Raw genomic sequence first — 26,543 nt, forward strand, 5'->3', positions numbered from 1 at the left:
ACGGAGACCTGGAGGGCGGGCGCACAGCCTCCCGCGTACGCAGACGGGCCCTTGTTCAGAGATGCGCCGGGAAAGTCTTCCCCAGCAGATGCGGGTTGGGGCGCGCGGCGCCGTGCTCGGAAGCGGTTCTGAGAGCTCCGGGGAACACTTTCCCTGGCCTCCTGCTACGCTGCTGCACACGCCCCCCTCCAGAGTGGGTGTGCGCTCTGGGTCTGCGTGCCTGAGGCTGGGTGTATCTCCTTGCGCATGTTCTTGTGTTTCTGGGGGTCTTCTGTCTGTGTGTGTCTGTGTATTCCCCGTCTGCGTGATTGTATCTCTGGTTATATCCTCACGTCTGCGTTCTCCTCTGTGTTTGCTGTAGGCGTGGGTGTCTGTGAACGCCCTCTCCGGTGCTTGTGTCTGTTTATCGCTGTTTGTGGATCCTTCTGTCGGTGTCTCTATTATTTTCGTTTGTGTGTTTCTTCTCTGTGCGCTTGTCTGTGAGTCTGTATGTGTGTGTATGTTTTGTCTGTGCCTGTTTTCTAGCCATCGCTGTCTCTAAATGTACCTGTTTGCGTGTGTCCCTGTCTGGGTGGATGTGCATGCTTGTATGTGATGTGAGCTTCTGTAGGTATCTGTGTGTGTGTGTGGTGTGTGCCCCTAAGTCTGCGTGTGTGCTTGTCTGGATCTCCGCTAGTGTCTCTTATGCTTGTGTCAGTCTGTGTCTGAGTCTCTTCACTGTGCCTGTGCATATCCGTGTATGTGTGTGAGTGAGTGAGTGAGTGTGTGTGTGTGTGTGTGTGCGCCCGCGCGTAGGTGGATCCGAGCGGGGGCAGCTAGGCCGGGCCTCGCGTTTCCCGGGCGTTCTCTCCCACGCTCCGAGTAGCCGCTGGCGGAGGGGCGAGGGCGAGGGCGGCGGGCGGGGAGGGAGCTCCCGAGAGCGAGGCTCCTCCCGGGCGTGCGCTCCGCTGCGCCGGCTCCTTTCTTGCCGGCCAAGAGACCCTGGCGGCAGCGGCCGCAGCCCGCACCGCCCAGCGGGGGCATTAGTGACTTATTTTTGTGTGTGATCCTTTCTTTTCTTCGGTAGAGAGGCGGGAGCCCTCCCCACCCGTTCGCCGTGCGCAAATAAAGGCGAGGGTTGCCGGCTGGGTCAGCCCTCCACAGCGGCCTTGCAGCGGCGGCCAGCTCGGCAGGCTCCCTGGGGGAGCAAAAAAGCCCCCGAATTAATAATTCAGCCCGGAAACCACCATGCCTCTTTGGATTTCTTTCCTACATCTTATATAACTTATTTATTGATTGATTAATGAAAGGCCAGGTTTCTAAGAAACTCCTCCGTTTCCCTTATTGGCACAGACGACTAATTAAAAATGCTGTGTTGGTGAAGAGTGTTAATTAGACCATTGAAAGACGGATGCATCCCTGTTTCAGAAGCTTAACTCCCGTTTTAAGATGAAACAGGTCATGCTTCTCTTTCTCATTCCACCTGCCACCCCTGCACCCCCCCCACCGCCCCAGGTTTAGAAAAAGTTTCCCCAGTTTGGGAGCCATCTGGGGAAGGGAGGTTTTGGAGGGGTGCAGGAGCAGCTACAGAGATCTAGAGAAGTGAGAAGGCCAAAGGGGCTTTGCCCAGTTTTGAAAAGTTTGGAGAATTTAAGAAGGATGTTTCGCCAAAACATATAAAATGGGCTCCCAGTTCCACACCCAGGTAGAAGGAAGGAGAACATTATACCTGGGAAGCCCTGGCTTATGACTTGTCTGGCACCTGGAATCCCTGAAATTTACCAGGGAGTGAGTTTTATTACAGGAAGGAACCTCAGTGGACTTCTTGGAAGGGCACCTCTACATCTGCGACTGGACCCTGTCCTGGCTCCCCATGTTCTGAGCTGTATGCACCTCTAGACCAGTCTTAAAATTTTTTTTTTCCCCTGGGGATTGCCCAGAGGGCAGGTAGGATTGGGCAGATGTGGAGTGGGAAATGGAAGCTTTTTGGAGACTGTTTGGTCCAGGCAGGAGGAAGCCCTGGCAGTGTATCCAGGATGTCTTCAGTATTGCTTGTCTTCTGGACCTTAAGGAGAAGCCGGAGCTTACCCACAATAACCCCCCACTGCCCCACTGCCATGTTATGGCACAACCTGGTCCAGCCTTCTCCTCTCTCCCCTTTCCCTTGCAGCTGCTCCTGGCCAACTTTTGGCACAGAGAAAAGAGGCTACTGACATGGTGCTACATTTAGGGATCAACACAGCAAACACATTGACTTCTCAACAATCCAGTTAAATGTCCTACCTTACAGTTCTTTTTTATTCAAGTATGTCTAAACTTCCTGAGATTTCTCTGGGCAGTGAGAAACCAGAGGACTAGCTTTATGTCAGGACATGCTCTAATGAAGCCTGCCCCCTCACCCCATCAGGAAGCGGATTGGATACTGCAGCCAGCTGACAGCTGCATCCTTGCTTCTCCCTTTTCTTGGGTACCCCCTCCCCACACTGGCTCCAGTGCCAGGACAGCAATGGTCCCAGAACTGGTGGAGACTGATTCCCAGAAAAAACAAAAGGCTTGCAGGAGGTGTTGAACATTCTCCCACTCCCTGCTGATGGGGAGGGATTTCTGCAGTGAGAACGTCTGTCCCCGTGTGCAGTTGGGGCGTGTGTGCCGGTTGGCATGATTGGATGTGACAGGGTCTCACCCAGGAGAGGGCTCAGGCCTGATGCAGAGTGCAGGGCTGTTATATATGCAGAGAGCCCAGAGCTCTGAAGCAGCGTCTCTGGTCACCAAGTAAGAGACCCTTTTGGCACCTGTTTTCCTTTTATTATTATTCATGATGAGAGCCAAGAGCTGTGAAAAGTGTGGACTCTGGACTCAGGCTGCTTGTGAAAATCCAAGGAACCATGATCCTTCCAGAGAGGCATGGACATGAGCAAGGACTTTGAAGTCAGACTGGAGTTCAAATTCTAGCCCCAGAGCTTACTGGGTGATGTTAAGCAATTTACCTGACTTCCTTATCTTCAGTTGTCTCATCTCTAAAACAGGGCTTAAGAATCCCTAACTGGAGCCAGATAAGTGGTACACAGCAAGCCCTTGATAGAGGTGTTGTTGAATGAATGAATACGTAAAGTAGGAAACTGCACCTTACTTGTAGTAAGCATTCAATGCGTGTTAACAGCTGTTATCACCTACTCTGTGACAATAGGTGATCTTGATCTTTCCACTCTTACGTGCTATCATTATCCCTACTTTATAGATGAGCACACTGAGGCTCAGAGAGGTTAAGTTACTTCCTCAAGGTCACATAATGAGTTAAGTTGCAGAGCTGAGATTCAAACCTAGATCTGTCTGAGTCCTCTAGTTTGAGGTCTCGTTTAGATTCAGAAAAGAGTAATCCTTGGAGCTAATTTGCCAGTTTATTTGCATTGTGATCTGGAGCTGAAAAGAATGGACCTAAGGCTTCACCTTTGCCAGGTATCCTTGAAGGGGCTTTAGAGGTGGTGGTGGCGGGCAACCCAAAGGCATGTGCCTTGCTCTGGAAGCTCAGCTATTGCCTTGCCCAGCAGAGAGCTTCACCCAGGCTGCCTCTAATATCAGCCACCCTTGGGTCTACGAGATATTCCTCTTCTGGACATTCTGCTCTTATTGATTATTGCCAAATTCTGAACATCTGTGACTTGGGAATTCACTTGCAGAAATCTGCTCTGGCTGAGTGTTTCATGTGGTCTGGACAAACCTTCAACCTTTCTGCACCTTCTCTCCCAAGAGAAGCATTTCTTCTCTTTCTCCTCACAAGCCTTTGTGGCTGAGTCCCTCTTATCCGCTTTTTAACCTGCTTTGGCGTTGAGCCGTGTGGAAGCCTTTTGTGATAGGGGATGGCTTCGGCCTCATTCCAAAGTGGCCACCGGTCAGGACAGCTGCAAGGGAGGGTCTGAGGGCTTCTGTCTGGTGTTTGCTGCGGCCGGATCTGGCCGCAGCTCTCCCGGAGGCTGGCGCAGCCTGAATTGTAGAATGGCTAGTGCGTTGATTAGAAATGTTGGCAAGAAACTAGTGCCTTTCAGTAAAGGGCTTTTTTGCCTTTTTTCTTTCTTTCCTGTTAGTGCTGGTACTATGTATGGGAAGAGGCTTTCATAATTATTTATTGGTGCATCTTCATGGGGATTGTCACCTAGGTTCCCACCTCTCAGATGCCTTCATGGGAGGGCCCACCTCCCTGCCCCAAGTGAAGTGTTTTCCTTGGCGTGGAGGTTCCTCCTCCCTCCCTGTCCCTCTGAGCTTCTGTGACGTCAGCCAGGAGGTGACTGGGTGCTCTGCCTGCAGGTTCCAAGGCAGAGAATGCAGCTCTGCAGCGGAGTCCCCTTACAGCTGTCTGATGATCTGTGATGCTCTTTTTCCCCACCTCCGCAGGGGACCCTGGTGTCTCACCTGCTGCTGGCTGCCTCCACAGCTGTAACTGGGGGGAAATGTTGATGGCTGCTTGCTTCACAGACCACTGCTTCCCTGTCTCATCATATGTGGGTGCCTTATTCCTGTGATACTGCTGCTGTGCCCCTCGTAGGTTTGGAAGAGCTGATTTCCAGCTCTGGTGTGCTTATTTCCAGAACAGGGTCCTCTGTGTGTCTCTCACCAGGACAAGTGGGAAACCCATGAGGTCCCCCGATTGCTTGTCCATGGATGTGCTCGGAGCACTGAGGGGCTTGGAGGAAGGCTGCTGGCTGCTGCTTGGTTCGGGCTCCAGATGGTGGGCAAGACAGCCCAAACCTGTACTTCTTCACAAAAGACAAATCTGACTGTTGACCCTTTTTTCCTCAGGTATGGGTCTTACTTCATGAAGGAAGATGATGGCCTGGGAGGGAAGCAACCACTGTGATGAACGCTTGCAGAAACTGTGAGGGGCGGCTTTGCAAGCAGCATTTGTCGTGATTTATGGGAGCTGGGGCGGCTGGAGAGGGATGTGGATGCTATCAGCTTGCTGGATTAAATGCCCATTTACATTGTTATTGGCATATAAATTTTCAATGCCAAGGAGACAGTGAGGGAAAGGATTTCTGGGGCAGTAATGTGGCACGTGCCCCAGGATATGGACTGGTCTTTGCCCACATCTGTCCTCTGGGCTCTCAGGAAGCCAGCCTCGGAACTAAAGTAAAACCTCAAGTCCCAGCTCTCACGATGTCCGCGGCAGCTGTCCTCATTGCTAAAGCAGCAATGGCGAGTGAGGTTCCCAGGTGGATTTTAAGAAGTCGGGGAGACCTTTGAAGAGGTCGAGTGGATTTCCTTGGCTGACAGGAGCTGTGTCTGGTGGCGTGCATGCATCACTTTTGCCAGGGTTATTTTCTTCCTCTGTGGATCTGAAAGCATTGCTGAAGGAGAGAGGGGATTTTATTCCTGGGAAATGGAATTGGTTTCTGAATCCAGCCAACAGCAGAAGAGAAAGCTGGTTACCCATGGACTGGAAGATCAAAAGAGGGTAAGTGGCATATCTTTGTCGCTTAGCTTATGGTGCTGAAACTGCTAAAAGTTATTCCAAGAACCCAGGTGGTCGTCAGAATGTTGTCCTTAAGCTAGATTGTCTCTCTTTGCTTAAGGAGTCAGGGCCTTGGCTGCCAGGTCTTAGTGCTGGATGTGAAGCCTTGATTTAGTGGGCAAGGGGAGAGCGCAAGAAGGAAAAGTAAAATTCGATCCCAGGAGCCAGAAAAGCAAAGATTGTAATCTCGGGGAGTTAACAAAAAGAGTTGGTGTTCTCTAAGTCAAATATGAGCTGATTTGTACTGAGGCCGCCTTTGGGATTTACACACTCTTAGCACCTTTTGGAAATGGTGCTCCTGATAGCCGTGGTTTGGAGTTATTCTCTATGTGGTCTGCAGGCTCTGCATTTATGGATCAAAAACACATCTTATTCCTCTCTGGCCCCATCTCTCTGTCTTGTCTGTGAGAACGTCACAGCCATTTAAGAAGACCCATTGACTGCAGGTCATTTGCAGTCAGATTGACTGCAGATTGAAAGCTGCAATCACCCAGGACATGTGTCTACTAGTGAAAGTTCAACTTGTCTGTAAAAGCCAGGCATGTTCAGGAGTTGCATTGAGTTGAAGCTGTGTCTTCTTGCTCCCGGGATTGCTAAGAGCAGGGGGTGGCACAGGTTAAATACAGCTCAAGCAGAGCCAGAGTCTGTGTTAATCTGAAAATAATTTCTGATATTTCCTTGGAAATGTTTGGATTGTAGAAAAACTTTTGGTATTCTCTCAGTGTGGGGCAGAGTATCACTTGTCTTTATGAGTCTCAAAGATAATCTCTTCCTGATATGAAATACATGTGTGGTGAAAACTAACCTTACAACTCTTGCCTATAATTTCAGATGGCTTTGTGTGTGTGTGTGTGTGTGTGTGTGTGTGTGTGCACATGCATGCAGAGTGGGGGGGTGCATGTGAAGGATTTTGTATGGAGTTTTGCTCTGATTCTTTAAGGATCAAAATAAGTGAAAGCAAACTACATTTTAAATACATAAATACTGACTCCATTCCTAAAAAAGAATTTCCCCTCCTGAAACTACACTTACCATAATGCAGGAAGAATGCCCACTATCTTAGGTGCCTAGAAAGTGAGATTTGTTTTGGGGTATTTGATTTATTCAGTGTATAACCTACTAGATCTCTGCTCCTATTTCTATAGGACCTTTCTGGGAGATAGGAGGAAAGTAGATAATTGTGGTAAGCCCGGGATTGACTGCATTTTACTCAGTGTTAGCCAAGTTTGGTATCCAGACACTTAGTGGAGGAACATTTGGGACCTCTGACACTGTAGAAAATTTTAATTGGGCTGGTACACCAAGATCATATGCAATTAGGACGGCCTCTCCTTGGCTAGGTGTAGATGTCTGCATCTCCCATCTGTTCTTGGCTCTGGCTGTGTTGGGTCCACATGTACTACGAAGCCTCTGGACGTAGACTATAACCCCAAGTGAGGATCTGCGGCAGCTGGGGTAACATCAATTGGTCATGCTCAGCTGACATTCATTTTAACTTGAACTCTAGCCGTCATGGCAATTATTAAATTTATAATGATATATGTAAGATCCATTTTAATGACTCTCCATGCTTGAGTGAGCTCTCATTTGTGCTGGCAAAATAAGGCTTAATAGAGTATTACATTTCATCTCCTACTGAATTTTCCAGGCAATGGCTGAAACCTTGCTTAGTAGGAATTGGATTGTTTTTCATGATAGGCATCGTAAGCAAGTTCTGTATTGCTTGAGTTCTGGGCTTCTAGAAAGAAATAACTGCCACTGCAGCAGCTTTTGTTGGCAGTAGCAGCTTCTGTTGGTGTGTACATGTGTGTGTTTGTGGGTAAACACACACCCCATTTCGTCAAGTGTGAAGCTAAACAAGCCTTCCGGCGTGCAGCCTGGAATGTCTTGTCCACAGAGCTGAAAGGCGACTCTCTACAGTGTTTTGGCTCAGATATCTCTGGTGAGCTGAAAACTCCTCTTCAGGGGGGATTGGCTGAAAATCCAACAAAGGCACAATCCAGGCATCTGCTGGGGGACTGGGAAGTCTCCACCAGCATGCTTAAGTTACCAAGTGTTCCCTGGCACCGGATCCCTGTGGCATTGCTGTCACTATGTGTGCGTGTGTGTGTGTTTCGGGCAACACAATCATGCAGAGCTGGGGAGACAAGACAGAGAGAGAGTGGCTAGCTTCCATTTTGCTCTATTTCCTACTGTTCTGAGCAGCAGCAAAAGCCACTTTCTGTCGAGTTTGGTGGGTTTCATGTACTTCCCTGTAGCTTGGTGCTTGTTTGGAGTTGCATATGGATGGAGCGGCTAGCTCAGGGATCCTCTGAGATCTGGCTCTTTGTGGGTATTTGCCTGTGCTTTCTACACTGAAGAGTGCCATGAGTTGTGGACCCAGAAAGCTGGACTGAAATGCCCATTGTGCTGTGTGCTAGCTGTGCAACCCTGGGAAAGCTACTTAACTATTCTGATCTTTAGATTTATACATTTAGATTCTATGATGGTATTTCATTACAGGGATAGTATTAAAATTAATTGAAATAAAGCTGGTAGGGAATTTGGTGCTTGGTAATTACTTAAGAAATGTTCTATATATTCTTGGGACAGTTTGCAATGTAGGATTTCTTTTTCACCTCTTGTTCTTCGAGGACTGCATGAAATTTTCTTTTAAATCTTAAAAAAAAAGTCAAGTAATACATACGTTTACACATTCAAACACTATAGAAGAATATAGTGTGTGAATTCCTGTTTTCTCTAATTCTGCCCAGCAGTGACTTCTATCAGCAGTTTGGTTATATGTCATTCCTGAGTAAATTTTGGTTTGTGTTTCTTAATAAAAGTGAAATTGCACCATACATAGTCTCAAGAAACTTGCCTTTTCACTTAATATAGTATGGCTCTGTCTGAGTCATTATATACACACCTACCTCATGCCTTTAATGACTTAATAGAGTTCCACTGTAGAAGGTGCCAACATTTATTTAACTAATCCCTTCTAGATGGGCATTTGGTATGTTTCCAGGTTTTTGTTTTTGCTCTGTGATTTTTTTTTGTTATTACAAAATTCCTTTATTCGTCTATTCAGCTAGTATTTATAAAGTTGCTTCCATGTGCCAAGCACCATTCTAGAAACCAGGTATAAACAAACAATTCAGACAAGGTCTTTTCTTTCCTGAAGCTTACATTTTAGAGCAGCAATGATGGAAATGTATTCATGCACTGTAGAAATTAGTAGCCTCTAGCCATTTCTGGCCATGAAGCACTTGAAATATGGCTAGTGGGGCTCAGGGCCTCAATTTTAAATCTCATTTAATTTTAATCAATTTAAACTGAAATAGATACATGCGACTAGCAGCTTCTGGGTTGGAAAGTACCTCTCTGAATAGTAAACAACAGACAAATAACTGCACCACCTATTTGAAGAAAATGCAAAATGCTCTAAAGGATGTATTAATGGTATAATGGGCAAGGGAGGGGTACATTTCATATTTATAATCATTTCCTTTTTAATGAAGGTATAACTTACATCCAGTAAAGTGCATGCTTCTTACGTTTATCACTCAAAGAACTTTTATACCTGTTATACACCTGTGCAGCCACCACACAGATCAAGATGTAGGCCAATTCTTGTACCCAAGAGAGTGCCTTTTAGTTGACTGTAAGGGGAGGCCCCCTTAAGGAAGTGTCTTTTGAGCAGAGACCTTAATGATGAGAAGCAGCTGGCCATGGGAAGATCAGACAGCTGACTTCAGATGCGAACATGCTCACTGTCACCAGGCAGCAGGTGATGGGTGCCATTCAGAACTCCCCTTTTGGTGACTTATCTTGGTGCTCATTATGAACAGTAGCTCCCCAAGCATCCCTAGCTCTTGTCAAATTCAAATTTTGTGCTGAAGTTGGGAAAAGTCTAGAGAGGCATAGGGCTGTAAATTGCCATGGAGAGAAATCCTGTGAGGTCAGTATCATTCAGTACTCTAAGAACCCACTCAACCAGCATAGATGGGAGAAGAAAAATTTCTCTGACAGCACCTATTGTTCAGTCAAGAGAATGACTCTTAGTTTTTTCTCTACTCTTCCTTAGAAGTTTGTCCTTCACATACAGAGCTTTCCCACAGAGGATGAACACTGTAAAATGAGAATTGTTCAAGGGTTTTTAAGATACTTGCCAAGTGAGTGGTGACAAAGATGGGTTTGTTTGGATATTCTCTTGGCTGTCAACTTCTCAGCACAAAAATTTGCTGGAGACAGTGTTTTGAAAATGACTTTGGAGAAGGTGAACTTGAGCTTAGTGTAATTAAAATTTCCAGGGTTGGCTGAACTGCTCTTGATTGCCAAATCCACCCTGCCAAGGGGAATAGTTATCACACTTGCCCATCAGCTTCTCTTCATTTTTATCAGTGCCATTCCCAACTTACCTGTCACCTGTGGTTGCAGCTGAGAATCATTTGACCCCCTCTCTGCCTTCCTAAATCTAGTATGTTTTCATACAGGCACCAGCCATACTTCTATGCCATAGTGTATCTGACAGCTGTCACTTCTTTCTCATCTCACTGCCACCACCCTAGTTTCAGGTCCAGCAATTCTTGTCTGGCTTGTGGCATAGCCTTCTGGCTGGCTCTCCTGTTTCTGCTTCTCCTTCAGTCCATCCTCTGCTTCTGGCCAGATCATTCTTCCTGGAGTCCAGCTGTTACCCTCCTAATCAGTGATTCTGGCTGTGTCCTCAAAAGACACCCTCTCTAGCCCCTGGCCCTTTATGCTTTGCCCAACTTCTAGGCTATAACGGGTAAAAACTCAAATCTCATTGGCATCTTGTTGACCTCAGCTTCAAGCCTGGAAATATTGTGTAATGTCCCTGAGCTGTGTACCCAGTGGACTTACTTACGTAGATTATAAGGTGCTTAGCACTGTGCCTGTGACATAGAAAGTAATCAATAAGTGGCAATTGCTGTGACTATTAGAGTCTCATTCCCTCTTACCCAAATCCTCTCCTTGCTAAACTCTAGTTGCTGTTTCATGAGCAACCTTAACATTTCCCCCCACTTCTGACTTTGCTTATGCCTTGTGCCCACCGGGACACCCCTAATCCACCCTCCATGAAGAATGGGGCCTCCTCATGTTTCTGTATCTTGCTCCAGTGAAGCTGGGGTAGCAGTTCGCCATATTCTTCTATGGCCCAGATGTTTTCCCACATGTCACACCCCTGAACCAGATTGTTGGCTCATTGAAGAAGGAACTGGTCTTGTCCATCTCTGTATCCCCTGGCTCACACTAGGCCCCAGTAAATATTGGTTAATGAATGTTACTTGTTGTTTTGAGAACCCTCTTTCCCTGTGGTCCTGAGGCTGAATCTAATCTTCCAAAATGACTGTTTTAATATGTTGTCCACTGTTACAGAAAAAAGAGGAAGAAGTGAGATTCAAGAGATGGTGAAGAGTTCTCTGCAGTGATTGATACATTTGATTAAGGGAGGCTAGATTGGGTCCATGGAGTGGACTTGAAGAAGTGGTATATTGAAGCAATGATTTGAAGGAAGAAGTAGGAGAATAAGGGTTGGTGCCTAGTCACTGGACTGATGGAGAGGGATGATGTTGCCAAACTTCAGCACATCGGTCTGGAGGGGACGTGCAGAGTGACGTGGAGTCATGACACCGTCTCACGCTTCTCACAACAGAAGTCCTCTTTCACCTGGTTTGCACCAGTATACGCAGAGCAGTTGTTATTTATTTTTTTCAAACAAAAAAGGAAAGACATGTGTATTTCAAGGTAATTTTCTCAAACACACATGAATCACAGATTTGGTCAATTTTCCAAAAATTAGATAAAAAGTTACATTAATAGGCTAAGAATCGGGAAAGTAACTAACATATTGAACAACTGCTATGTACCAGAGAGTGTACCTGGCACTCCTTTTGTCTCTTTTAGATCTTCCCCATGCCCTTGATGTAGATGTTATTAACCCATTTTACAGATGTAATCGCTGTGATTAAGGGGCTTCACCAAGGTTCCACAACTTATTTTATCTTTTAGACTCCAACACCTGTAATTTTACCTTGCCATTAGGATTATATCTCTAAATTTTTAAAGTGGATTTTACTTTTAAAATAGTTTATTTCAGCTTCCTTGCAGTTGTATGCATGTATACACATTGACACACATGCACACACATGCATACTCCCAGCGCGATTTGCCTATGTGACATATTACAGGTGTTTGTTCATCTGGGAACTATATCCATATCATTTATCAAATCAGGGCTACATGCCAACCCCTCCCCAAGGTCGGTCACGGGCTGTGGTGAGGGTGATCTGAGTTAAATGAATTCTCCTATGCAGTAGTGATCCGACTCTTGAGGTGCTGACGGGATGGCTAGGGATCTGGACAGATGGATGCTCACCTGTCAGGTGAGGATACAGCTCTAGCCAGAGCTAAATTCTTCACAGATGAGCTGAAATGCTTCCACTTTTACTGCAGCCGCTGCCCCTTTGGAGCCAGAGGTGGCTGCGGTTATAAGTTGATCTTCGTCCTGACAGCTCCCTGCCTGGATGGTTTGCCTGTCTTCCTGGCATGAATGGGGAGGGTGTTAACTAAATGCTCAGGGGATGGACACTGAGGATCTACCACAGCACATTTCACATGCCATTGAAGAAGGATGGAAAGAGACTAGCCAGATGCACCTCAATTCAGTAAGTTTGATTCAGTAAGCACGACCCAGGCATACATAGGAGGAGTGAGAACAGCGAAGGGATTGGGCCAGTATCTGCCTTCCTTATAATAGAGAGAAGCTAAAACAATACAAGACCAGTCTCATTCATTCATTCATTCATTGATTCATCACACGTTTATTTACTGAGTTTCTGCTGTATGCCAGCCAGCCCCACATGAGATACTGGGGTCATAATTATGAGCTTAGATACTGTCCCCAGTCTCTTGGCCTTTCCAGTGTATTGGAGGATCAATTCAATCAGCAGTGACAGTGACATTAGGGAAATGTCTGTCTGGTTTGCAGAGTCAGGGGAGGCTTCCCTGGAGGGGGTGGGACTTGAGCTCTGCCTATAGGGGCCTAGGGAGAATCAAACTGGAGGGAGGACTAAGTAAGCAGCTCACATGGTGGACTGAACTGTGTCCCTCAAATTCATATGTTGAAAGCCTAGCTCCCAGTGTGACTGTGTTTGGAGATGGGGCCTTTAAGGAGGTCATTTAGGTTAAATGAGGCCATGACGGTGGGACCCTAATCCAGTGTGACTGGTGGTCCTTATAAGAAGAGGAAGAGACACCAGGGATGTATGTGCACAGAAGAAAGGCCATGTGCGGACATGTAGAAGGCAGCTGTCTGCAAGCCATGGAGAGGGGCCTCAGGAGAAACCAAACTTGCTTATACTGTGATCTTGGACTTCTAACCACTAGAACTGTGAGCAAATACATTTCTGTTGTTTAAGCCTAGCAATGTGTGGTGTTTTGTTATAGCTGCCCTAGCAAATGAACATACTGGTGCACAGTGAGAGAGATTTGGCTAAAGGTATTTTGCCTGCAACAACCCAGACTGTAAGCTCTCTGAGGGCAGACACTAGGCCTGTTCCCCAGCACCCAGCACACTGCCTGATGCCTGACAGGTGTTTTGTAAATACTGGCTGAGTGAGCTTATGCATGAGTGAAAAGGATGAGGAAAGAGAATGGAGAGACTGCAGAGCCCGTGTGAACAACTGGGATTTTATCTCATAGACATTGAGAAACATTAGGGAAGAACTTGAAGGTCGTGCTTGGGAAGATTTCAGGGGGAGTTTGGGGTGGGGTGAGGGCAGCAGTATAGGTGAGAGAGCTGGAATGAGAGAGCACAGTAGCAATGCAGGCATCTAGTGATAAGCTTCCACTCTGGGGCTAATGGGAGGGAAAAATGAGCACAGATACAAGGAAATAGAATCAGAGGGATTGAATTTGGTCGGCACCTGGATCTGATCTGGTTGACTCATTTCCCAGGTGGCATGAATCCCAGATGGCTCCGAGGGCAGAGGCTCCCCTCTGTGTTTGGTAGAGTGGTGTCTACTATCCCAGTGACACAGTGGGTCATGACTGTCTGAGGCTCCCAGGATGCGCTGTGGTCCCCTGCACCAGTCACGACAGAGCAGTTGCTGCTGTCCCCATTTGGTGGGTGAGGTAGCTGAGGCACGACCAGGCCAGGTGTCCTGCCCAAGGTCACACAACCTGTTAATAACCAGATGGCACTGAAGATCTCCAGTCTGCTCCTCCTCCGGTTGAGGGTCACTTTCTAGGGAATAAAATTGCCTTCCTCAATCAGCAGAAATGAACGATGATGTTATTTTAGCCTAGTTTTCAATGGGAAGGAATGGCATTTTTTGGATTCAATTTTAAAGATACTAGAAAAGTTAGGTCATTTTTTTGGTCCTTTAGGTGCTAGAAATTGAGCAGTAATCCAGGTGCCTCTTTCATGGGCATTCCCATTTATTTGAAAGATTTGTGTAGATGGCATGAGGACAGCTCTGAACAGAAATAAAATCGATTTTCTTCAGCCTTCCAGCTCTGTCCCAGACTGGTTTCCAGAAACCAAATTACTAAGTTCTCAGCCCAAAGGAGGGCTGCCATTTCAAAGGAAGCATATGTAGTGCCTGCTTCCTAGCTGGTATCCTGTGTAGGTATCTCTGAGTTGGCATATTTGTTAAAGCCCTTTTGCCTACTTTCTTTAAACTTCCCTTTTTCCTATTGGTCTGTACTCTTTCATCATTCCTCTCTTAAACCGTCCAAAGTGTGGTTTTAAATGGGAGGGAAGAGAGTGGCACTGCCACATAGGTTGTTCGACATTTGTTAATAATGTAATTTTGATGCCTTATTATGTTGGATTATTTATTTATCCTTTTAGCCTCTGCTTCTTTGTCTTGAACATTAGGATGACAATAGTAAAACCTTTGGTGAGGATTATGAGACAGAATGCACTTGAAGTATTTACCATAGCTCTTAGCCCACACTGAAGTATTAGATGATCTCTATTATAATTCTTAAATGATTCCCTTTCTCCATTTGGCAAAATCCTTTAGGTGGAATATTTGGGGGATAAAGGAGGGTCTGGGGGAGCTTGAGTGGCTGCTGCTAGTTCATTTGAGTTTACTCAGTTAACTGATAGTCACATAAAATTCCTTCAAATTTAAACATTTGTTTCTTCCTAAAAGAAAGTTGGCTTTTCTGTTTTAGAGGTACAGTCAATGTAAACTACCACATCTTCCTTTGTGTAGTAACCCTGGAGGAAGTACTTTGACTTCATTCCACACATTAAATTATAATTTACAGGAATCTGCTGTGTAGACATCAGGCTAAACCTTTTGTGTGATTCTAAACACCTCCCTGCAAATTGGATTTTGGCTTGAATAAGTTTTGTAAATTTCATTTATTACACATTGTGGCATCCCCTAAAACCACCAGGAAAAAAACCCCTGGTTACCTAGAGGTGAGGTCCAATTAATCAAGGATTTCCAAGTCACGTCCTGGTCTACTTTGCTCCTGAGCTTCGATCAGATTCTTTCATCCATGCCTGAGGTTTGAATCCAAATAGTGACATCTCTGACTCCCATCCTCGGGACATTAATTTTTAATCTTCCTTCACTTTGGGATAATTAGAAAGAGAGGAATCTGGAGGTTGGGAAGGGAAACAGGAGAAGATGCAAATGGCAGAATGAGAGTGGATGTTTTTACAATGCAGCCTCTTTGCAATAGAGGATGTTTTGCATTTGCATTCCCAGTTCACTGGGGTTGGCGGGTATGGAGCAGAGGCAAGGACTGGGACTGGGGCAGGTGGCTGATAGAGCCAGAGAGGTGGTTCCTGATTTGGAAACTGGGGATCACTTGGGTGCTGAGCCAGAGCTATGTAACTGTATGTGTTAGAGATGGAGGTTGAGAAATATGCTTGGGGATACGTACCTGGGGCTTTCTCCCTTGGCTAAGCTGAGTAAGTACAGACAAGGTCACTCCAAGCCTTGTCCATCTTCTACATCCACACTCCCTTGAACCTCTGTGGTCACAGCGGGACTTAGGGACAGGACTCAACATCTGGATTACAAGAAGCAGAATCCTATGTCTTTCATCCCTTGTGAAGTGGTCCCAGAGGTACCAATCTGGACAGGTGGGAAATGTGGTGCCTTTATGTTTGGAATCCAGGTTTTTGCTAACTTCTTAGGTAGGCGAGTGAGGTTCCTTTAGCACTCCTGCCAAAGGGTAGAATGTAGATGAGAGACTCCTTCAGAGTGTGTGATTCTAAGTTTAAATTAAAATATTTCTATCTCTTTTTTCACTGACATAATTAGAAAATACAATAAGCAAAAACCCCTAATGACATAGGAAAATCTTCTTGAAAGCCAGAAAGTAGAACAAAGAATTGTAGTTCTTACATCTTATACATCTAACTTATATAAACCTGTATTGAATTAATTGCCTCAAGTTTCTCTTCCCTAACCATTCAGTTTCATGTTTATTTCTATGTTCCTAACACATATTACATTGCTTGCCATATTGTAGATGGTCAGTACAAATTTGTTCAATGGAATGAAAGCCAACATTCTCCATGGTGGTGGGGGTAAAAGGGAAAGCCGTGCTGTCCTCTGTCTGAGCTGAACTTGGTGATGAGAGCTGTACGATCTTAGAAAGGAGATTTTAACTGATTTTATGATGGGAGAGAGGGTATCTGGGAGGACTGCTTTGATGTGAATATCCTGAATATGTGTGTCTTTATGTGTGTGGGTTTAGCTGCAAAGACCCAGTCTTATTATTGTGAATCTATTATTCCCTTCCCTCCCCCCAGCAGAGATGTGCTTTTTTCCTGTGAGTTTCCATGGGTGACAGGTGACCTGGAAGGTCATTTCACTGATGTCTGCCTGAGCCGATCATTTGGAGGTGAGATTAGAGGCAAGAACAGGTGGCTCAGATGTACCCAAAAGGGCATGTTCTGCATAAATCAGTGCAAAGTATGCCCTTACATGTTGCAGCACAATGGGACAAATTATGAGAGCAAGTAATGGGGAGTCAAGGAGGGAGACAGTGTCCTGTTGAAGTCCCTGGAATGTTCTGAAATAGAGACAAATGATGTAGTCATTGATTAGAAATGCTTGGGCTTGCCGGGGCCCTTCTACCCAGAAGAGAAGGTGTATGATGTTAGATGTATGGTGTTACTCTTCCAGATGATTCTTGCAGAGAAATGGGCTAACATTCAAGAGAAACAGCTTTGTGCGAAGAGGCACTGATTAAAGTTCGTCCTGTGAGTGTCAGCCAGGGTGGTTTGATCCTGGTATGATCCAGTGACCTCCCTCGGTCCATTAGACCGCAGGCCCCTGTTGTGGTTAGATTATTATTCCATAAATAGTCATTTCCCCCTTGTTTACATCCCCACGAGAGGAGGGTCTGTTCCTGGGCATGGTCAGTGACCTGCTGGACCAGTGAAGTGTGGATGGAAGTTCCGTGTGCCAGTTCCAAGCCTAGGCCTTAAGAGGCATTATTTGTTTTGACTTGAACTTCTGGGAGCTTCTTATTTCCGCTGTCAGAAGACCATGTTGCCATTCCATCCTGCGTCTCAGAAACCCATGGAGAGACTTGAAGCTAAGGCGCCTAGCAAACATGAAGACCTGGGAGTGGAGCTAAATGCTTATTTGTGTATGCCCCTGAGATTCATTTGGTTGTTTGTCATGCAGCAAATGCTAACCAATACACCCTGGAATCATACAGACCTTTACTGGGCAAAGCAGGTTTGTCTTGTATGATGGTTAATATTTACCTCATAATACAGTTGACAGAAAGTAATTTGATGTAGGGCTTCTCAAAGTTTGGTTAGAGCATTTGCATCACAATTACCTGAAAAATCTTCCCTGATCCATACCCAACAAATTAGAGAATCTGGGGTTAGGGCCCAGGAAGCTGCATGTTAAATAAACATTCCAGTGATCCTAATGTATACTGAAGTGTAAGGTTTCCTTTCACAATGGATTAAAACCGGCGACTACCTCTGTTAACACCCAAATCTGGGGTCTGCAGGAACAGGTTGGTGGAAAAGGGTTTTTTAAATTGCAAAGAGTTTCACTTAAGTCCCGTAGGAAAAAAAGAGGTTTGTTTGTTAACAGAAAGGATGCCTGTGCTTAGGAACACAGAGAAATGTAAAGAACCGGACTTTAGGGAAGGGCAGGAAATGAGACAACTCCAGGTTCGGGCCACACATTCCTCCCTCCGCTCTCAGACCACTTCTCTGCCTCTCCGTGCATCTGTTCCTTTCTCTTCTTCCTAGCACCCTCTGTTGCTGCTGCTCGTAGTTTCTTTATTTTTCCTTTTAACTTCTGTCCACCCTCGCCTCTGTCCACCATCACTACCACTGTTCACTGAGAACTTCCCTTTCTGTTTCTTAGTTCCGAGTCATAAAACAATGTGATCAGCCCACCTCATCTTGTCCAGCTTAGAATCAAGCCCAGAGAAGCAGATTAGCCTCTGGACTGGCCACTCGTGAGTTATGTGTCTATTCCTGGGCCAATCAAATGTGCTGTGGTGGGTGGGGTCGGATGGGCTAAAACCTAGCCTTTGAAGGACCATTACTCCAGGAGGAAGTGTGCAGTGATTGGCCACCTCTATTCTATTGGATAGAATTTAATGGAAAGAGGACAAGGGGTCATTCTCTGGGTGGATGGTCAGGGGAATGATGGAATCATCTGCTAAATGTTTGTCTTTCTCACTAGCTCACAGACCAATACAGCAACCAGGCATTACATGAATAATGAAACAGAAATCTACTTAGATTCCACAAATTAACAAATGGAATATACCAGGGAAGATGGAGCTTTCCACAGCGGAAAACAGGAAGCCAAATGGCAAGGTGGACAGAACTCTGGCAATTAGAACAATCTGGGTTTTGATCCCTGCCACAGAAGGTACTGGCTTTTTGATCTTGGGCAGTTCTCTGATCCTCACTGCCTTGTCTATAATATGTGGATACTAAAAGTTTCTACCTCACAGGTGATATTAAGTGAGTTAATGTATATAAAGTACTTGGCACAGCTCCTTGTGTATGTATGGCATTAGTGCTGGCCAAAAGTGAGATCTCCTTATCTGTCTCTGAGCTCATTCTAAGTGGTGAGAAATTGCACTTTGTTCTTGAGGTCTTAGTGGGTCTGCTTTGGGACCATCATCCTTGTCTGCAGATGTCTGAGGAACAGTCACACTTTTGAGAGGACTTGGGTTCCCATCCCAATCTATCACTTGGAACAACAGCTATGACTGAGTCCTTTCCTTCCCTGGGTCTCAGGTCCTGCTGGACTGGTGTGAGGTTGACTCATTGGTCTAGCCTTGGCTGGTATTTGGTAAGTGGGTCACTTTAGGGGGATCCTCCTGCTTGGGAGGCAGAGCAAAGGTCCCAGTGTGAAGTATCTTCCTCCCCGTCTGCCTTCCATGATCCTGAGACAACATTCACAGGTTCCAGGGATTGGATGTAGATGTTGGCTTACCACAAATGGTTTGATTGAATTAATAATATATACCAGTTTATTAAAATGGATAAATAGGTGTTAGCCAGGAACAGGGTGAGGGAAAGGAACATGCAAAGGCACATGGAGTTTCCATGTCCTCCCTGGGTAGGCCATCCTCCCAGCACCTCAGTGTGTTTATGAGCCCTGAAGCTCTCAGAACCTCATTGCTTAGGGGTTTTTATGTAGGTTCCATTACATAGGCACGATTGATCAAATCATTAGCCATCAGAGAGTAACTCAGTCTCCAGCCCCTCTCCCCTCCCTGGAGGTTGGAGGGGTTGGGGATTGAAAGTTCCCGCCCTCTAATCACATGCTCAGTTCCTCTGGCAGCCAGCCTCTTCCTGAAGCTACCTGGGTGCCCACCTACTGTCATCTCATTAGCATAAACTCAGGTGCACCAAGAGACTAGACCTTCCTCTCACCCCATCACTATGCAAGTTCCAAGCATTTTAGAAACTCTGTGCCATGAACCAGGGATAAGGACTGACTTCCATACTATGTCACAGTATCATAGAAGCCGTAATTGGTTCTTTTTACTCTGTCTTTACTGTCTTCCTACAAAAGGAAGCCCCTCTTCCTGACAAAGGGATTCCCACCTACTTTCTTCTCAGACAAGTGGCCAGAATTCACCTCTTAGGGCAACTGAACCTCCTTGCCTAGTTTTCTGAAGGCAGTCAGTGTCACCCTGTCTGTCCCTGTCTTCCAGCTTTAATTCTATTTATGCGTGAGTGTGTCTTTAGCTCCTCTTAGTCCATCATGGTACCTTTGTGTCCCCCACCATGTCCTCCCAGAGCCCTCGAGCTCCTACACACAGCAGGCAGTCAGTGTATGTTAGAATGAAGGCCTACAAGGCGGGCACAGTGACCTGCAACTGACAGGTGCCACCGTAGCAGTAACAAGAACAGTGTTCATACATAAACTTCTTGGTTTGCGAGGTGCAAGAGTGAAGGATCCATTTTCCATTGTGGAAAAGAGTTGTTGGCTTTGCGTATGTCATCTTGGAGCTCCTAGAGAACTTCGGGAAATTGTGATCTCGTTACTTTTCATGAATTTGTTCACTGTGCAAAGCTAGATTTACTCACACGATGTTCTGACTTTTGTTTTCTCCATCTTCCATAGGAAGATCTCTGGGCAAAATTTTATCATTAAGGGCACCTGAGCTTCCTTTTAAGGGCAAGATACATCTCTCCCTCTTTAGGAAAGAATGAACTAGAAGTGATTCCATCTGAGGTACTTTTTCAGGTGTGTTAAGAGACCGATTCCATGGATCTGAATGACAGAGTATGTCGAGAAAAGAGCCTGTGTTTGGGCTGTCTCAGACAGGACTGACCTTCCTCATGGAAATAGACCTGGGAGCTGCCCACCTGCACCTTATTTCCCCCTTTTCTCCAACCAGCCACCCCTAGCCACTGTTCAAGATTCATTTCATATTTTTATCCACTTGAAACCTACCTTCTCTTCTCTCTTGTTCTTTCTTCTCTGACTCTTCAGCAGTCTCTCTCGCTTTCCTACCTGATACATGTAGCTTAAGAGCGTGAGCTGAGATGAATGATGAAAATCCCAGCTCTGTGACCTTCAGAAAGTGACTTCTCCTCTCTGTGCCTCAGGTTCCTTTTTTGTTCAGTGGTAAAAACAATAGCTGCTTATTATGAGGATCAAATTCTCGAGCTAATACAAGCATTTAGCAGGTATCCATTAGATAGTAACAATTCAGCAAATACTGACTAGGAGCAGTGGTAGTGATAACAATGGTAGTTGTGTTCCCAATTAGAGAGGAAAATGCTAGAGGGCAGGGACTGAGGCTTTTATATATATATGTATGTATTTTTAAAAAATCCTCCAGAATCAATTATAGTGCTAAAGTCACAGCAGCACTCCATAAATAGCTAATGGATTTAAAGAGATTCCAAATTTCATGCTTTCCTTTCTATCTGCTTTATTAGGATTGCAGTAAATAAGTTTAGTATTTGGCTGATACTTAGACCCATTTTACAGAGTGCATGTGTCAGTGATTAAGTAAAAGGTTTATTCGTAACTGTTTCTCTTCCTAGAGTAAAAGACATCCTGACAAAGTCTTGTGCTTATAAAACTCGTGTTCTTGGCAAACCAACACAAGTGTAAGCCCAAAGGGAGAGCTGCCCTTGCTCTTTTAGTGTGAAGTGAAAACAGGCTGATTCTAGAAGCAGCCAGAGAGGGAGAATTAGAAACAGTTCGGAAGATGGAAAGTCCTGTGGGAGATGTCAATAACCAAAATCATCTCTCATTTCAGCAGCCACTAGAAAGAACTCCAGCTGGTCCCTTCCCCTGGAGGGGTGACCTCTCCCCTGTGCTGGCTTGATGGGTCCAGAAGGGGTGAGGAGGGAGCAGTCATCATGGGTCGGGTTACCAGCAGGCATGACGTCAGGCCAGCTCCAGTTCCCGAGAGCCGGGTACTGGCCTTCAGGAGAGGCAGCAGCTGCGCCTGAAGCCTGTGCACCCTCCACAGAGCCCTTTTAGCTCTGAAGCTCAGGGTGACAGAAGGAGGGTGTAGGTGGCTTCCCCTCACTTGTAGGGGAGCCAGCACTGCTCTTCCTGCTCAGTTCTAGCAGGGTCACCTCCCTGCAGCTTTCCCTGAAAGGCCAGCTTGCAGAGGGGAGCCAAGAGCCCCTCAGGCAAGAATGTGTGTGGCTGAGTTGAGGCAAGGCTTCAGGTCCCTGGGATGGGCCTGCCAGAGCTGCCAGTGGTGGATGGGAGGCAGAGGGATGTGCTGGGAAGAGCTGGATCTGGAATGGGGTAGACCCTGAAAGAAAACCTAGATCCATTTCTTAGGATGAGACTGTATGCAAACTGCTTCTCCTCTCTGAATCTTAGTTTCCTTATCTGTAAAATGTAGAGAATAACACTTTTCAGGGTTTTTTTTTTGAGAGGCGAGCACTGAGACTGTCACAGAGTGAGAGCCAATATATGGCAGCTCCTTGCTATGCCCTCACCTTCCCTCCACTCCTAAATTTAAAGAGACAACTAGCTAGAGTCTAAGAGCTACAGTAGAGTAGTGGCTAGACTTTTCCAATGATGACTTCTGGAAGCTCTTCACTTTTTGTTTGGGGCACTGTTGGGAGCAGGGGTCTTAGCTCTGCGTAGATTCCCCCTTTGGTATCTGGGTCTTTAAATATAGAGTCATCATGTGCAAACAAGGGCACTGGGGCCCAGAATTGCCACCCCCAGAGTGATAGAACCAGGACCATGCCTTGCTGTGGGTCATGTATCACCATTTGTCGTTTCCTGACCTTAGGATCTTCTCACAGCCTCTGAGCATTGCACCCGCTGTTCTCTCTGCCAAGGACAGTCACCCTACCAGTGATGCTGAACTGTGTGTTCTCCTTGAAGGTTCAGACTGGGAATCACCTTCTCTGAGAAGCATTCTCTGACCACTTCCCCGTCCCCAGCCACAACTGGGTTGGAACCTGTCCTCTATGCTTCCAGGGCCCCTGGAGCTGCCCTCCCTGGTGGACTTCTCGTACTCCATTGTCTGTGTCCCCTACATGATCCCTTGTCTGTGTCCCCTACATGACAAGGAGATTTTCAAGGATTTAGACCAAGTCTTATCCATTTTTGTAATTCTGGACTCATGTCTGGCACATTGTAGATGTTCCAAGAATATTCATGCAGTGAATGAATGAGTGAATGAACAAAAAATAGCAAGGATATAGGGTGGTAGCTTTTCCAGAAAGGTTCCCACTGGCTCTGTTAAACAAGATAGCAGATCTCCAGCCCATCTGCTCTTGGAGCCTTCTCTGTTTCCCTCTGGGATGGTCACCCTCCTAGTAACTCAAAGTGCAGCCACCCACTGCCTGAGCTGCATGTCTATCCTGTGCGTCCAAAGAGCTAGAAAATCTCCCAAAGTGAGGCTTGGAGAAGCCTGATATTTAGGGTCTTTATGTAAGACAGCCCCTGCAACTCTCTTTTGGCTGTCCTTGGCGGAAATACCCTTTATAGTCTGAGTTCCCAGAAGATGTGTTAATGGAAGCATTGCTATATTGCACTCCAGAGCTTAGTATAAAAAACTCTGGTGTGCTTTCATTCATTCACTCATGCATTCATTGAATGTGTTCCTCCTTCCATTAGGACACATAATCACAAAGTGACTGTATATGACTTTATCACTCACACAGCTCCTGTGTCACTCAGAGCAGGCAATTAGATTTTTCCCAAAGGCCAGATTTGGGCATCAGGAGGGCAGGCTGATGGAGCATTGACAAGTGTTCTAATGTCAGCTTTCAAATATGCAGTAGAATCCTGAAGTAATATGCCCTCCATCCCTCATGTATACACATGCCCTCATGTCCAGTAGCAGATATGGAAATACAACGGCTTTTGTGTGTCCCCACAGGGCAGGGAATAGTCAGCCAGACCCAGAGGCCCTGCAGGATATGAAGCCCTAAGAAAAGCGGCCAGGCTAATTTTGCTCCCATACAGACACAGACAAGCAAGCTTCCTCCTGGTCTCCTTGTTTGTCTCTGCACAAAGTCAAGAAAACTAGTGGGACATTGAATGGCACCAAGCTTCCCTAAAGTGCTTCAGTAGGATTGTAAGAATCTGGATCTATGGTTTGTGTGGTCTTGGACAAATCTTTTCACTACTGTGAGCCTGTTTTCTTGTTTGTATATGAGGGTAGTAATCCCAGCCCTTTCTCCCTAAGATTGTGGTGAGGATTAAATGAGATAGTGTTTGTGAAAATGAAAAGGATACTAACAGCTAATGTTCCTTAGATACTTATTACATACTAGGCACTGTTAGAGTTTCTGTTTCACAATTAAAGGGCCTGAGACTCAGGGAAGTTAAGTGTTTTGCTCAAAATCACACAGCAAATAAGTGATAGAACACGGATTTGTTGTCTGTCTAACCCCGAAGCCTAATTTAATTGCTCTGCCGTACACTATTTCAGACTTGAGCTGTGTGACATTTTATCTGCCACTTCCCTCTCTGGTCTTCAGTGGTACCATCTGAAAACAGCAGACTTGGCCTGTATTAATGCTAAGGTCTCTTTCAGCTCCAAATTCCTGATTTCATTTTATCAAAGGACACATACACACACCACCCTACAACTCTTGTTTCTTCAAGTCTGTTCTTCTTTGCATATGGAAGGGCTTGACCATTTTCAGCATTTAGCTGAGAAGAGCTGGAGGAGCGAGCAGATTGCAAAGCCTCTAAATAGGAGAGCTGAGCCTGCCTAAGTGGGAAATGGATGTTGTAATACAAAGGCAGTTAGCAGGGTCCGTGGAGGTTTCAGCAGGATGTAATTATGGTTCTTTAAAAAAAGGCTCGCATATGTTTTTGAACAAACTTAACAGATGCCCGGATGTCATGTTTGTATTCTTTAGGGAGTCTAAGATGACTAATTTTCTACAGCAAGTTTGCATAGCACATTGAAACGACCCACTGCAAATCAATTCCTAGGGTGCAACTTAATGAAAGTTTCCATTGATGATTCAGATTAATAATCTAAAACCCTTTATAAAATGACCACAACTTCTTTTCTGCCTGGTCTACTCTGTGTTTGATAAACTAGATGGATTATCCTCTCTGTAGTTATAGCTTAATATGATTCCTTTTTCCATGCCTGTTTACAGGGATTGAGGGTTTTAATGCTGTGTGGTTCATTTCTGGTGCAGCATCCTTTGCAAACTTTTGTGACTTCTGTAGAGATTTTCTTTGAGCTCTGTACCCTAGGGAGATCCTCTGGGTAGTTCACTACCATTTTATTGTAGAATTAAATGCACATTGATTGTGATGATCTGAAGAATCAATGTCCAGTTAAAGCAGTTTGAGGGCCATTTCCATACCCCAGCACACTTCACCTGGAAAAGACTTTTGGAAATCCATGTCCTCCCAAAGGTGTTGAGAATATCGAGCAGCTGCATCAGGAAATCGAAAGATAACAAGCCTAGTTTCCTTTGGTGGGCACCTTGACATCTCTTTTCTTGCTGGAACTCTAATCAGGCTGATGAATTTCCAATCAAATCTTAGGCATTGAGTGGCTTTCATTACTAAGATCAGCTTGCAGCCTTCTGGGTTCACTTCTCTGTACTGGTTGCCTTGGAGCCAAGAAGTTTGCCTTGTAATGATAAACAGCTGAAGACAGTTGTAGATGGACATCTTGCACATGTCTGGTTTGGACAGAATGTCAGCCTTTCTATTGCTTCCAACAATTCATAACCCTCCATAATTTCATAGCCATCGATTTCCCCTTCTCGCTGACACACTCACACACTCTCTCACTGGCCTATTGCCCATATTCCGTAATTGTGCCAGTCACCCCTTTGACCTTTCCTTTGCTGAGCCTGATTAATAATGTACTCAACACAGTTCCCTCTTGCATCAAATACCAATTTGGCCTGAATGGGTGAAAGAATGGCTAATGAGGAAATGGTTAAGTCTTCTTATTAGACAAGCCTTTTTATTGAGCTGTTCTTAGGAGATAGGGGCAGAGAAGAAGCTGCACTGTAACATTCTGCTCAGCAAATTTTTCTCAAACCCTGCAGCAGAGTCTGATTCTAATTAGATGCAGTTTTTGTGCAGGAGAGGGTATATTATCTTTTATCAGGGGACTCTGAGCAGTAAAGGCCTCATATGACACAGCTTGGTGGCATGTGTTTGCCCACTTCTCAAATGTTTCTGCTTAATATTTTGGCCTGAGAGGAGAGTAATTACAACATGGGGTGAACTATTTATTTAGGAAGGAAGAAGGAGGAAACTAGTCCTCTCTTTCCTCTGAAACTTCCTTTGTGCCCTGGAATGGCCCCGGAAATTGCTAAGTCAGAGGATGGAGTTGGGTAACTACATTGCTGAACGTGGCGTCCACCCATGCTGGCTCCCCATCATGCACAGATACGTGGTGCTTCAAAAGCCAGGTTTGCTGACAGCTAATGTTAAGGGGACATGTGCCAGGAGATGTGGCTTCCAAGCTGTTTAACAGCAGCCAGACAGGTTCTCCAACTTTGAGCTTTGGGAGGATTCCATGACTCCCTGGGAAGAGGTGTTTCGTTGAGATGCCTGAAGCCTCAGAGAATGTCAGAGGTGGGGATTCCTTGAGACAATCTAGTATAAGCCCCCATTTCACGGTTGGAAGACTGGGAATCTCAGATACCAAGTTGTCCTCTATAATCCTTGCCATCATCAGAAAAGATTTGCAGAAAAGTGAAAGCAACTACATTAACCAAGTTTTATTGAGCACTTATTATGTACTATTCTGTATTACTCTGTGCTAAGAATTCTACATACATTATTTCATTTAATCTTCAGAAAAATTTCAGCAAGTAGGTACCATTTCCAATCTCCATTTTACTGATGGGGCAGTTCTGTTTTGAGAGAATAATGAACTTTCAGAGGAGCCAAGACTCAAATCCTCACTGTCCAATGCCAGACTACATTCAGAAGAACCTTCCAACTGAGTCTGGTTTAACTTCCCCACATTTTACAGCTGATGACATCTGTAACTCAGAAAAGGGAAGCAACTTACCCAAGGTTGCTCAGATTGTGGGGAATATTGTTATTGCTACTGAAAGTAGCTAACATTTACTGAGCACCTGCTGTAC

The 26,543-nt window shown here is 45.5% G+C and overlaps 1 protein-coding gene across 1 annotated transcript in view; it reads left to right on the forward strand.

Annotated features, from left to right (window-relative positions):
- The window catches only part of NAV2 (neuron navigator 2), a 685,764-nt gene that overhangs the window by 349 nt on the left and 658,872 nt on the right, over nt 1–26,543 (forward strand). The window contains exon 2 of the mRNA XM_057507467.1: nt 4,774–5,428. Within this exon, the coding sequence (XP_057363450.1) occupies nt 5,354–5,428 (75 nt within the window). The 5' untranslated portion in view covers nt 4,774–5,353. The remainder of the gene's footprint in view (nt 1–4,773; nt 5,429–26,543) is intronic.

The sequence above is a fragment of the Manis pentadactyla genome, chromosome 9 (genome assembly GCF_030020395.1).
Source record: "Manis pentadactyla isolate mManPen7 chromosome 9, mManPen7.hap1, whole genome shotgun sequence".
NCBI classification, from domain to species: Eukaryota; Metazoa; Chordata; class Mammalia; order Pholidota; family Manidae; genus Manis; species Manis pentadactyla.